This window comes from Rhincodon typus, chromosome 1 (genome assembly GCF_021869965.1).
Source record: "Rhincodon typus isolate 14 chromosome 1, sRhiTyp1.1, whole genome shotgun sequence".
Lineage (NCBI taxonomy): Eukaryota > Metazoa > Chordata > Chondrichthyes > Orectolobiformes > Rhincodontidae > Rhincodon > Rhincodon typus.
The window spans coordinates 48,644,983-48,659,760 of record NC_063332.1 but is presented as its reverse complement, the minus strand read 5'-3'; the positions used below and the strand labels follow the sequence as shown (position 1 = coordinate 48,659,760).

The window sequence follows — 14,778 nt, the reverse complement described above, 5'->3', positions numbered from 1 at the left end:
GAAATGGGTAAGAATGATGTCCTTTTAGGAAGGAAATCCAGCAATGAACCAGATGGCTTTTTCCGGACAATCAGCAATGGTCGTCATTAAACTCTTATTTCCAGATTATTATTGAATTCAAACTCCGCCACCTGCCATGGCAGGATTTGAACCCAGTTCTTCGGAGCATTACCTGCTATCAAGCAGCACCTGCTCAGCAATAATCTGCTCAGTGATGCCCAGCTTGGGCTCCACCAGGGCCACTCAGCTCCTGATCTCATTTCAGCCTTGGTTCAAACATGGACAATAGAGCTGAATTCCAGAGGTGAGGTGAGAGTGACAGCCCTTGATATCAAGGCTGCATTTGACTGAGTGTGACATTAAGGAGCTCTAGCAAAACTGGAATCAGTGGGTATTGGGGGGCCAACTCTCCAGTGGTTGGAGTCATACCTGACATGTAGGAAGTTGGTCGTGGTTGTGGGACATCAATCATCTCAGCCCCAGGAATTCCTCAGGGTAGTGTCCTAGGCCCAACCATCTTCAGCTGATTCATCAATGACGTTCCCTCCATCGTAAGGTCAGAGGTGGGGATGTTTGCTGATGATTACACAATGTTCAGCACCATTCATGAGTACTTGGATACTGAAGCAGTCCGTGTTCTAATGCAACAAGATCTGCACAATATCCAAGCTTGGGCTGACAAGTGGCAATGACATTCGCGCCACACAAATGCCAGGTTATGACCATCACCAATAAGAGACAATCTAATTACCACCCCTTGACATTCAATGGTGTTACCATCACTGAGTCCCCCCCAATCAACATCCTGGGGTGATGATTGACCAGAAACTCAACTGGACTCACCACATAGACACAGTGGCTATAACAGCAGGGCAGAAGCTAGGAATACTGTGGTGAGTAACTCACCTCCTGACTCCTCAAAGCCTGTCCACCATCTACAAGGCACAAGTCAGGAGTGTGATGGAATATTCCCCGCTTGCCTGGATGAGTGCAGCTCCAACAACACTCAAAATGCTTGACGCCATCCAGGACAAAGCAGCCCGCTTGATTGGCACTACATCCACAAGCATCCACTCCACCCCCAATGCTCAGTAGCAGCAGTGTGTACTATCTACAAGACGCACTGCAGAAATTCACCAAAGATCCTCAGACAGCACCTTACAAACCCACGACCACTTCCATATACAAGGACAAGGGCAGCTGATGTATGGGAATGCCACCACCTCCAAGTCACTCATCATCCTGACTTGGAAATGTATCATCGTTCCTTCATTGTCGCTGGGTCAAAATCCTGGAATTTCCTCCCTAATGGCATTGTGAGTCAACCCACAGCAGGAGGACTGCAGCAGTTCAAGAAGGCAGCTCACCACCACTTTCTCAAGGGCAACTAGGGATGGGCAAGAAATGCCCATGTCCTACAAATGAATAGAGGAAAAAAAAACCTGTCTCTGGATTAATCACCTAGCAATATTACTAGGCCATCGCCCACCCACCGTCTACAACCCATTTATGGCTCCAACAGCTTCCTGATGACTTGTTTTCAGTAGGTTTATTTTGGGGTGAAAAACGATTTGATTTTTTTGTTACTCATAACTTTATAACTTCCATTTTTCTTTTCTGTGTGTAACCATTTTGTTTTAGATTAGTTTTGTCAATTTTCTTTGTAGCTTTGCAAATTTAGGTACGTTGAAGCAGGAGCAGACTGTTTGGTCTTGTCTGTTCCACCATTCTAGATCATGGCTACTCATCTACTTCAATACCATTTTCCCATGCTATCCCTATATCTCTTGATGTCATTAGTATCCAGACATCTGATCTCTATCTTGAACATACTCACTGAGCTTCCATAGCTCTGAGGAAATGAGCTCCAAAGATTCACAATCGTTTAACTGAAGAAATTCCTCATTTCCATCCTAAAAGGCTTGCCCCTTATGCTAAGATTGTCTTTCCTAAGCCTTCACCCAGGGGAAACGTCCTTTGTGAAAGGATCCCAAAAATGATCCCCTTATTCTGACTCTTTTTGCTTTTTTCCCTTCATGGCGTGTGGGCATCGCTAGCTAGGTCAGTATGTATTGCCTGTCCCTAATTCCAAGCCAGATAGTGCATGGTTTGCTGGGAAATTGTAAGTCATGGTGTTCCTATGCCTTTTGCTGCCCTTGTCCCTCTAGGTGGTAGAGTTTGTGGCTTAGAAGGTACAGTTGTAGGAGTCTGGATGAATTGATGTGGTGCATCTTGTAGATAGTACACATTGCTGCCACTGTACACTGGTGATAGATGTTTTAATGTAGTGAATGGGTTGCCACTCAATTAGGCTGTTTTATCCTGAAAGATGTCTAGCTTCTTGAGTGTCATTGGAGCTGCACCTATCTAGGCAAGTGGACAGTATACCATCAGACTTCCTTCTTGTGTGTCTATCGATGGTGAACAGACTTTAGGTAGATGGAGGGTGAGTGTTTACCTCTGACCTGCTTTTGTCACAATATTTATATGGCTGGCTTAATTCAGTTTTTGGTCAACGATAACCCTTAGGATTTTAGTAGCATCTGATTCAACCATTATAAAGTCATAATTGTACAGCACAGAAACAGACTTTTTGGTTCTGCTCATCCATGCCGATCAGATATCTGAAACCATTTTAGTCTCATTTGCCAGCATTTGGCCCGTTTACCCCCTCAACCTTTCCTATTCGTATACCCATCTAGATTCCCTTCAAATGTTGTAATTATACCTGCCTCCACCACCTCCCCTGGCAACTAGTTCCATACATGCGCCAACCTCTGTGTGGAAAAAGTTGCCCCTCAACTCTCTTTTTAAATCTTTGCCATCTCACCTCAAACCTATGCCGTCTAGTTGGCTATTCGCCCTATCCGTGCCCCTCATGATTTTATACACTTCTATGAGGTGACCCCCCCGCCAACATCCAATGCTGCAGGGAAAATAGCCCCAGCCTATTCAGTCTCTCCCTATAGCTCAAACCCTCCAATCCTGGCAACATGCATGTAACTCTTTTCTGAGCCCTTTCGAGTTTTGCAACATCTTTCCTAAAGTAGGGAGACCAGAACTGAATGAAGTATTCTAAAAGTGGCCTCACCAATGTCCTGGACAGCTGCAACATGATGTCCCAACTCGCTATATGCATGCACTGACCAATGAACGGAAGTGTGCTAACTGCTGCCTTCACCACCCTCTCTACCTGCGACTCCATTTTCAAGGAACAAGAATGTGTCATTTGAGACGATCATTGCTTGGCACTTGTATGTCAAGAATGTTACTCTGTCTTTCTTTCCGTTATTCATGCCACAATATTACCACTATACCATGTGCTGTAAATTTGTTTCCTAATCTCCAGTCTAGGCTTTTCCTAATTCTTCTGAAAATCCGAATACATAACATCCATTATTACTCTGTATCTACTCTGCTAATAGCATCGCATAAAATGCTCCCAAGAATGTAAAACAATTTCCATTTCAAAAATGTGTTGCCTCTGCTCAGTGAAAATTTTAAAGTATCCTGTTTTCAGATCCATATTAGTAATCTGTTCTAGTACTTTCCCTACTACTGAAATAAGAATAACAGGTCAGTAGTTCCCCAATTTTTCCACCCTCTTTTACGAAACGCTGGGTTTGCATCTATAACCTTACGACCTGCCAACACAGTATTTCATTATTCTGCCATTTCCCATTATTTATTGTCATCACTGCTTGTATTGGACTCCCATTTGTCTTTGCTAATCTTTACCTTTTTATCTACAGATAGAAGATTTTATAGTTCATTTTTGTCCTTTTCTACTGTACATTCCTATTATGCATTCCCTTTCCTTGTCAGTTTCTTGGTTCTCCTTTGAATTTTAGTAAGATCATACCTTAAGGCTTATTAATTTTCTGCCAACTTGGTGAACCTTTTCCATTGATCTATAAGCGGTCTCCTTTGTTAACCACTGTTGAGTGCCTTTTTTCCTTTTAGGTTCTCTGCCTTAACAAAATGTTTTTCAAAAAATGCAATGTGTTAATTCTTTAAATATTATCAAGTGCCTGTCTATTATTAAACTTTTTAATGTTTGTCTTTTCGACTACCAGTCAACTTGTCCCTTCATTACCTTCATAGTCTCCTTTGTTTAGATTTAAGATTCAAGCTTGGATTGAATTGCATTAAGCTTTCTGAAAAAATCCTTATTATGTCACTCTTTCCTAAATATTCTGTCTTGCTGCACAAATTACCTAACAGTTGACATTTTAAGTCCAATATTCACCCCTTTTGAGCCTGCTCTGCCATTCCATATGGTTGTGGGAGATTATCCAATTCAGTACCCTGTTCTCGTTGTCTCCCAAAAAGCACTGATAATTTAGATCTATATATAACTTCTTTTCGAAAACATTCATGTTTTAGCCTCGACCACTTCCTGTGGCAGAGAATTCTACTGGCTCACCACTCTCTGGATGAAGAAATTTCTCCTCATCTCAGTCCTAAATGGCATACCCCATATCCTGGCTTTGGACTTCTTGGTCATTGAAAACATCCTTCCTGCATTTATCCCGTCCTAGTCCTGTTGAATTTCTGAGATGCCCCGTATTTTCCTAAACCCCAGTGAATGTAGTCCTAACAGATCCCAAGTCTCTTCACAAATCATTCCTGCCATCCCAGAATCCCTTTGCACTCCATCCAAGCCAGACCATTCTTTCTCAAAGAAGGAACCCAAAACTGTAAACAATATTCCAGGTGATCTCACCAAGCCCTGTACAACTGCAGCAAGACATCCCTGCTCCTGTACTGTAATCCTGCAGTGAAGGCCAACATATTATTTGCCGCCTGCACCACCTGCCACACCTGTATGCTCGCTTTCAGTGACCAGTGTACAAGAGCACCCAGGTCTCATTGTACCTCCCCCATTCTCAATCTATAACCATTCAGACAATAATCTGCCTGCATGTTTTTGTTACCAAAGTGGATAACCTCACATTTATCCACATTGGGAAAATACATGGCAAATGAAGTACGATCACTCAACTTGACCTTTACAAACTCCTCTACAAACCTTCCTCCAGCTGTAAGAATATCCATTTACCATTACTCTGTTTCCTATCGCTAAACCAAGTTGCTATTATCCCTTTTACATCATGACGTATAATTTTCCTCAAGTTCGTTGCGTGGCAGTGCCACGGAATGTGGCTGAGGACAAAGCATTCAATGTTTTCAAGAAGTAGGCAGATATATTTCTTAGGACCAGGGATCAAAGGGTATTTAGTAAAATTGGGAACAGAGTATGGAGTTGGATGATCAGCCATGATCATATTGAATGGTGGAACAGGCATGAAGGGTTGAATAGCCTACTCCTATTCCAATTTTCTGTTTCTATGTAGCAAATGCCTTCTGGAAATTCATGTTCAGGAAGTCCCTGATTTACGAATGTCCAACCTGCAAACATAATTCCGTATAGGGGCATAATTTTAAAATCTGATATGTGAACAATTCCTATACTTGCAAATGACTACTTCATATTGTCCAGCATTGTGTTTTGACTTGCATGCAAGTTGACTTGTGAACGGACTCTTAACAGAATCCATTTGCAACCTGGGGACTGCCTTCATACCACAGAGCCTTTTTGTTACTTCTTCAAAAAAAACTCTGAAGTTATTTAAACACAGTTTCCCCTTAGAAATCCAAGCTGACTCTTCCTAATCAATTCACCCTTTTCCTTGTGCCTGCTGATTCTAGCTAGAATAATTGTTTCTAGAAGCTTCTCCGCCACTAAAGTTAAACTGGTCTATAACTAAAATATTCATTTTAACATCTCAGCCATACCCCTGCCTCCATATGTAAATCCCCATTTCGACTCTAATCGGACCTACACACCCGGAACTCTCACTTTTTTACTATTTATATACCTATAGAAGGCCTTGGGACTCGTTTTAAGTGCTAGTCTTTTCTCCATTTCTTTTTGCTTCACTTATTTGCTTTGTCACTTTCTCTCTAAACCTTCAGTATTTCTGTTGGTTCTCAATTTTTTTTTTGTCTGACGACTGCCGTAAGTATACTTTTTCTTTCTAATATCAATTTCTACCTTCTTTCCAATTTGTCTTCCCTCCCCATTTGAGGGAACATACTTTTTGGCTTTAATTTTCACCCCATCAGTCATCTTTTCCTTGGTGAATGTTGATACAAAATATTAAGTACTGTAGCTTTGCTATGCAGCTCTAAGCATATATGTTCCTCCTTCTTTCCTGGAAAACTAGCAAGAAAAGACAATAAATACTTCTACAGAAATGAAAAGGATAAATCCAGCAAAAGTGAGGTTGAGACTGGTGAATTGATAACTGGAAACTAAGAAATGGCTACTTTTGTCACTTACTCATTTTCTTCCTCTCTTGTTTCTTGTGTCATCTTTTTCTGGTTTCACAAATATTCCAAAACTACTGCCTACTAGTAATCCTTGTACCATTGTGCATCTTTTCTTTTTCTTTTAAACAATCCTTAATTTCCTTTGCCAGGATAATTCATCCCTTTCATGGAGTCTTTTATTAATGGGATGTACTTTTTTTTTTAAGAGTATCAAAAAATGTCGTGAGAATAGTAGAAAATCGAGGCATAAGGGAGGGTGGAATTAAAAACGATCACAATCACTATAGAACAGCTACAATAAATGGTCATGGAACCAAAGGCTGACAAATTCCCTGGATGTGATAGCCTGCATTGTAGGTTCTTAAAACTGTAGCTACAGGGAAAGTGGATATACTGGTTGTATATCTTTTAAAGTTCTCCAGACTCTGAGAAGATTGCCGTGATTGGAAAACAGGAAATGTTACCCACTTTTCGAATCAAAAAGGAGACCAAGTAGGAAACTATATAGGTCAGTTATACTGATATCAATCACTTGGAAAATCTATAATCCATTAGTAAGGAAGAAATAGCAGGACACTTATAAAATCATAATACAGTCAGACTGAACATGGAAAGGAAATTTTATATTTAACAAGTACATTGTCGGACAACTCTAGTGAAACAAGCAGACTGGATAAAGGAGAACCAGTAGACGTGGTCCAAAAGGCATTCGAAAAGGTGCCACACAAAGGGTACAAAGAGTCTGCAAAAGGTCATGCATTGATTTAAGTGGGACTGCAGTGGCATAGTGGTAATGTCTCTGAATGAGTCATCCTGAACCTTGGGTTTATTTTCTGGGGACATTGGTTCAAATTCCACCATGGCAGATGGTGGCTGATGCAGAAAGTAATTACAGAATCTTGATGTTGGCCTTTGTTGCAATGGGATGGAGTATAAAAGTAGGCCTGAAGTACTGTGGACTGTCTTAATCTGCTTACTTGAGGAAACAGTTCAGAGAAGGTTCACCAGTCTAGGATGAAGGGGTTATTTTATAATGAAGTATTAAGCAAGTTGGTTCTATACTCATTAGAGTTGAAAAGAATGAGAGGTGAACGTATTGGAACATAAGATCCTGAATGGTTTTGACAGGAGTGAAGACAAGAGGATGTTATCTCTCATGGAAGAACTGTGGCAGCACAATTCAAAAATAAGGCCTATCCCATTTAAGACAGAAATAAAGAGGAATTTCTTCTCTGATAGCCGTTAGTCTTCAACACTCAGTTCTACAGAAAGCACTGATACCTGGGTCACTGAATATATTCAAGACTGAGTTAAAGATTTTTGAATGACAACGGTATAGAGGGTTATCGGGTGGGAGGAGTGGTGAGCTGATAAGAGAAAAGGTCAGAATGTGGAGATAAGGCTACAATCCAATCAGCCATGATGTTATTGAATGGTGGAACAGGTTAAATGGTCCAAATTCTAATCCTGCTCCAGTTTTTGTCTGATGGAAAAGGTTTATGTAGAGCATAAATACCACAATAGAACATTGTGGTAGCAATCTGTTTTGCTTTTCTGTATTCTCAGTCAAATTAAGATAGTTATGTTCACTTTTTTTTATAACTACTTGATTTATCCATCCTTGTAAGGGTAAGAATAATTGTGCAGGGTACCACCTCTCACTCTTAGATACTGTACAGCAAATGAAAGAAAGTGGTGATAATAAAAGAAGAGTCATGAGTTTTGTTTTCTTTTTCCAGATTCAACATTAGAAAATGGTTACATGTCCCACAAATGTAATACTGAAGTGGCTTGAACATCTGAATAGTTCCTGGGCCTTGGAAGACAGTGAATCTACAGCAACGAGGGAAGGTGCTTCTGCATTGTATGAAAAGTTGCTCCATAACAAAGAAGTGGTAGGGATATCCCAGCAGGCCCAACACTTGCTTGATCCTCGCTTACCAGATTTTGAACATGAGTCTTCAGCTGTGGAAGAACGTGAGCAGTATCTCTCTGCACTACTCAACAGCCAACAGAATTTGGCCAAAACAGTCTTTGGAAATACACCTTTTGCTGTTGCCTTACACATGCGATTACTGTCTCTTCAAAGAATATTTTATGCACTTTCTAACAAATATCATGACCGGTTCAGACCAGAACGTCAAGTAGAAAGGCAAAGTTCTGACAGCAGATTAGATCCGAAAGATGCGTTGGTCAGGAATACAAAAATAAAAACGGGTACTGATGTTTTAATTGAGATGGGAGTTAAGACTGGCCTAAGCCTACTGTTTGCACTAATTCAACAGAACTGGCAACAGTCAAAGTTAGATCCAAGTTTGAGCCTGTGCAATGATGTTTTGTGCACAGCCTGCACAATTATCAATTCTCTACCTCCACTTTCTCTAGCAAATGAAAATAAAATCCCACAGGTAGGTTTGGACTGCCTCACACAAGTTACAACATTTTTGAAGAAGATGACCATGCCCTGTTCTGGTGCTGACATGCAAGGGCGAAGATTGGCTTCAGAGCTACTGTTGGGTCTTGCAGTACAGCGTGGATCTTTGAAGTTTCTACTTGAATGGATTGAAGTGGCATTAGCTGCTTCAGCAGCAGCTGCTAATGCATCAGAAAAAGAAGGAATGATTGGATACGATTGTTTTTTAAAATCATTGGAACAGCTGAAACATTCTTCGGTGAGTCTGATTTATTTAACCAAGGTAGAGTTTGTTTCTAAATGTGGGAGGTTGCCCAGCAGGTAAACACTTTATTTTCTATTTTGATGTTCAGATTTGTAAAATATGTTGTCTCCTTGTACTTCATTATAAGATCTTCATGGAAGATTGCACCAGAAACAAATTAAAATCTAATGGCATTGTATTGGTAATTCTTGTCCTTTATAGTCCGTAAGTACTTAAAATTGGAAACATATTTAAAAAATCCCTTTTGAACTAACTTATTGCAGAGATGATTATTACATAGTTTTTCTTTAAATTAAAAAATTATCAAATTAAAGAACTTGAACTGTGTACAGGCTATTGCTGGTAATGCACACCTGTTTTTCCATTTTAAAAAAAATAAGTTATCCAATCACTTGAATGAAATGAGTAAACATCTTGTGGGTCAATAACAAAGTAAATCATCATATTTGAATTGTGACTTTGCTTTAATACAATATTGTATTCATCAAATCTGCTTGCTGGGCTATGTCATGGATATTTTTACATTCTAAGCAACAGAGGAGAGGGTGAAATGGGAGGGGGAGACATTTTTCATTTTTCCGTTTTTACTTATTCACCCCTTCTGATTTTTATTTTTGCACAATATTCTCCATTTTCCTTTTAATACTCCCTTCCCCACTTATTGTAAACTTAATGCTTTCATTATGGAAAATGCGGCTTTATAATATTTTTATGCTTATTTAACAGAATGAAAAAACGCTGACAAATCACGTATATTAAACTTTCATTGCTAATTCAGGTTGAAAAAGCAGAAGTATGCCTTTACCCGCTTCATTAGTTTGCTTTTGTGACACTACTCTTCTAATAAAAAATAATTGCTCAGTACCAAACGTGCTGATTGATTTGTTTTAACTTTTAGAATGCATACGTGGATAATCTACAGAATCAAGAGCTCAAGAAGACTCCAGATGGGCTGTGTTCTCTTTCCAATGCAGCAATTTGTCTTTTTGAAGAGGTTTGTAAATTTTTGTGTTTAATTTATATATAGGCAACAAAATCCAAAATTGCATTGATATAGCTTGCAATCATTTAATGTGGGTAATTTTAGTTTTGTGTCACTAGTTTTATGTTTCTTTTTTTTATTTACGGCTCCGAGAGCCATAGAATGGTTATGGCACAAAAGGGAGACCATTTACAATCATGTCATAGACACCACCATTAGCATTCCTGTGTATATATCCTGTCCCAACAGCAAGACAGACCTACCAGAGGTGGCGACACAGCTGCATGCACTTAGAAAGGAAGTGCCCTAGGTGGTGTTAGAATTGACTCTGGACCCATGAAGTCTCACAGCATGATGTCAAACATAGGCAAGGAAACTTCCTCCTGATTACTACTTACCACCATGGACAACACCCAATCTTGTGCTGATAGCCGGTATATATCAATCATACTACACCAGTGCCAGTTATGGTCATCTCCAATAAGGGCGATTCTAACCATTTCCAAAAACGTTTCACGGTGTTATCATTAAATCTTGCACCTAGTGGACTGCAGCAATTCTATAACATGACTCACCATCACCACCTTAAGGGCAATTATGGTTGGGCAATAAATTCTGGCCTAGTCAGCAATACCCATATCCCCAAACCAGTTTTTTAAAAAAGCAATTGGTCTGTTGTGTTCAGACCTGGCACTCCAGGAGCAACTCAGTTAACCTGAGATCCTGAACTTTTTTGCTTTCTGTATGGGTCCTTATCCAATTCCCTTTTGAAAGCCACATTTAAATCTCACACTTGGGCAATGCAGTTTGAGCCCTCACCTTACTACATAAGTTTTTCCTCGTCTTGCAGTTGGCTCAGAAGAAGAGGCTGATTAAAAGGCAAGAAAACAGAATGAGAGTAAACTAACCAGATTCATTGCCATTTATCTAAAATTCATGTCCCATTGATTTTGACCAATCCACCAATGAGAACAGTTTCTTTTAATTTCAGCCATGATACATATTTGAAGATTTGGAGGTAGCAATCCTGAAAAACCAGATAATTATGCAACAACAATTGTTGTGTAAAGACTAGTGGGAATCTCTTCACACTGCACACAGTGTAATGGAAAGTAGAATCTTTGGAGGAAGTGTCTAAAGTGTGGCAGTGCAAAGTGAGAAGATTGATGCATTCAGAGCTCTCTCATCCCCCAAATTCTGTAATAACTTTGTGTCTAATTAATTAGTTCATGGTACAGTCCTCCCATTGTTGTATTTGCATTTATTGAAGATACATTGGCTGAATTTATTCATTCCTAGGTAATCTATTTTACTCTTCCATGGCTGTTCATCCACCATTGCTTTTGGTTATCAAATCTTTGAATTTCAAAGTAGTTAAATAATTTAATACTAATAGGCACGTGTGGCAATTGTGGAGTTGTCAGAGGGCCACTAATAAACAAAATTACAAGTTTGAGCTTCATGTACAAGATCTAAGAAAATAGAAGCTGGGTGAGACTGTATGGCCCTCTGATTCTGCTTGCTATGCAGTGTGATCTGTCTTGATATTCTGCTTCAACTCCATTTTTTTTTTGCTTCCTCCCAATAGGTGGTTTAGGTAGTTTTGGGGAATGAGTCTGGGTGGGATTCTCTGAGGGCCGGTGTGGACTTGTTGGGCCAAAGAGCCTGTTTTCAGACTGTAGGGATTCTATGAATATCCTTTAATTCCTTGAGAGACCAAAAAATCTTGTCACAGCTTTGAAGAAATTCAGCTCAAACATGTACAAATTTCCAGAGTCGAGAATTCCAAAGGTTCATAAACTTCTGATTGAAGAAATTTATTGTATCAATTCTAAATAATCAACCCCAAATTCTAATGCTTGCCTCTTTATAAATTCCAAATTCAGGGGAAATGACCTCTGGCCTGTCAAGATCCTTCAGCAATTTTAAAATTAATCCCGGATTGTAGACATCCCTAACTGTTCCAATGTTTATTGATTATCTGTGATTGCCCTTGAGAAGGTGGTTATGAGCTGCTGCCTTGAATCATCGTAATCCATATTGTGTAGGTATAACCTTAGTATTGTTAGTGAGGGAGTTCCAGGATTTTTGACCCAGTGACAGTGAAAGAACAGAGGTACGGTTCTAAATCAGGATAGTGTGTTGGTTGGAGGGGAAATTGCAGGTTGTGATGGTGCCATGCATCTGCTGCTCTTGTCCTTCGAGGTGGTAGACGTTGTAAATTTGAAGTGTTGTCAAAGAACCCTTGTTGAATGTTGAGGTTGGTTGTCTCGCTGAGCTGTTCTGTTGTTCCGCAGACGTTTCGTTACCGTGCTGGGTAACATCTTCAGTGCAGCCTCTGATGAAGCATCGGTATGTTTTAAACTCTGGGGTCCGTTGCGATGGATTGCCTCCCTTCCGGGTTTCCTCCGTAGTGGAATGTATATGGGGTCGAGTTCAATGTGTTTATTAATAGCCTGCTTCGTGGAGTGCCATGCTTCCAGGAATTCTCGTGCTCGTCTCTGCCTAGCCTGTCCCAGGATCTTGGTGTTGTCTCAGTCGAAGTCGTGGTTCTCCTTGTCCATGTGGATTGAGATGAGTGAGTATTGGCCGTGTCTTTTTGTAGCCAGTTAGTGTTCATGTACTCTTGTTGTTAGTTTCCTTCCTGTTTGTAGTGTTTCTTGCAGTCTCTGCAGGGGATCTTGTAGATGACATTGGTCCTGTCCATGGTGGGGAGTGGGTCTTTAGTTCGGGTGAGCACTTGTCGTAGGGTTGATGTGGAACAACAAAACAGTTCGGCGAGCCAACCAACCTCAACACCCACAACCTAAGCTACAGATCTACTCCAAAACCTTAGAGACCTACGGGCGCAACACGCTCAAACTGGCAAGGAATTGGGAAAACTACGCCAAATGAGAGAGCGCAACCCGTGAACAACTCTACTTCCTACATGGATGCCTCAGGAACCAGGTATTACCACGCAGTGTGAAGTACAAACCACCCATCAACAACCCACAGGACCAGAAAACAGCAGAACAAGCAAGATGGTAAGGGTAATGATAAACAATGCACACAACCGGCTCCACAAATACAACAGAGAAATTACGCGCCAAAAAACGTTATTCCAGGAAGGTACCAATCAAGACTGGACAACCGACATGGAACGAGCCATTAACATCAGCCAACAGACCACAAGAGCCAGGAAAATACAGACCCTGCAAGACAAGCTAGCCACACTTACCCACAAAAGCAACAACAACAGAACTGACACATGGAGAAGGAACCTCTCCGACAGGAAACTGACAGACGCGGAAAAAGCCGTTCTCATCCGGGGACCGAACTACAACTACAGGGACGCCAACAAAACGGAATGGCTAGCTACACTGGACGCCACACTCAAGACCAACAATATCAACGAAGAAACACAACAAACTATAAGACAGACAGTAGTCCCGACACTAACCAGAAAGAGGGAACTCAACACCCTCAACGCACGGGAAAGACAAGCCCTGGACAGATTAAAGAAGGACAAGAACATCACTATACTACCTGCAGACAAAGGGCGCATGACAGTGATAATGAATAAAAAGGACTACATCTCCAAAGCACAAGCACTGCTCGCCGACGAGAACACATACCGGCCAGTACAAACTGACCCGAAACCACAACTAGGCAACAAAATCCTATATACGCAACAAAGATTAAACAAACAGGACAGATCAACAAAGCAGACTTCTTAAGAATGAAACCCGAAGGAAACTACACACCCCGATTCTACGGCCTCCCTAAAGTGCACAAGCCGGAAGTCCCCCTCAGACCCATAGTCTTCCTACCAGGCACTCCATCGCACAAGTTAGCCAGAGAACTACAAAGAAGACTCGAGCACCTAGTCAACAAATCACCCCACTCCATCCACTCAGCCCAAAAATTCCTCAACTCCATCAAAGACATAAAGACCGAGGATGAAGAAACCATGATATCGTTTGATGTCACTGCCCTATTCACGTCAATAGACATACCACTAGCAAGGGGAACTATGACAACACTACTTGAACAAGAACATGACCCCAGTGTAACCATCTCCAAGGACAACATGCTTAAACTACTGGACCTATGCCTGACCACCCAGTTCACCTTCAACGGCCAAACATACGAGCAAATCAACGGGACACCCATGGGATCGCTTGTCTCCGGACTCATAGCAGAATCAGTGATGCAAAGACTAGAAAGGACCGCCTTTCCGCAAATCCAACCTAAACTATGGATACGCTACGTAGACGACACTTTTGTCATCATTAAACGGACCAAATTAGAAGAGACATACAAACCCATAAACAACACCCTCACCAGAATAAAATTCACCAGAGAGGAGGAGAAGAACAAACAGCTCCCATTCCTGGACATCATGGTAGAGCGCAAGACAAATGGGGAACTGCAAATGAAAGTACACCGTAAAGCCACACACATAGACCAGGTATTGAACTTCAATAGTAACCATCCCAGCACACACAAATGAAGCTGCATGTGAACGCTAATTAAAAGGGCAACAACACACTGCAGCAACATGGAACTATGCCAAGAGGAGGAGGAATACATCTTCCAAGTGTTCAAGGCTAATGGATATCCAAAGAACTGGGTCAGGAGATGCCTACAGGAACAGCATCAGAAAGATTCTACACGCCCCGACACACTCATCACACTACCCTACATCAGGAACACGTCAGAACTCACCACAAGACTTCTACGATCGCTGGGCATCAGAGTGGCACACAAACCCACATCAACCCTACCACAAGTGCTCAC

General features: G+C 41.0%; 1 protein-coding gene across 1 annotated transcript in view; it reads left to right on the top strand.

Moving 5' to 3' along the window:
* Positions 1-8,044: 8,044 nt before the first annotated feature.
* LOC109911101 (probable E3 ubiquitin-protein ligase HERC1) overlaps positions 8,045-14,778 on the top strand; it is a 266,602-nt gene continuing 259,868 nt past the window's right edge. The window contains exons 1-2 of the mRNA XM_048621230.1: positions 8,045-9,008; positions 9,913-10,008. Of these exons, the coding sequence (XP_048477187.1) occupies positions 8,091-9,008; positions 9,913-10,008 (1,014 nt within the window). The 5' untranslated portion in view covers positions 8,045-8,090. The remainder of the gene's footprint in view (positions 9,009-9,912; positions 10,009-14,778) is intronic.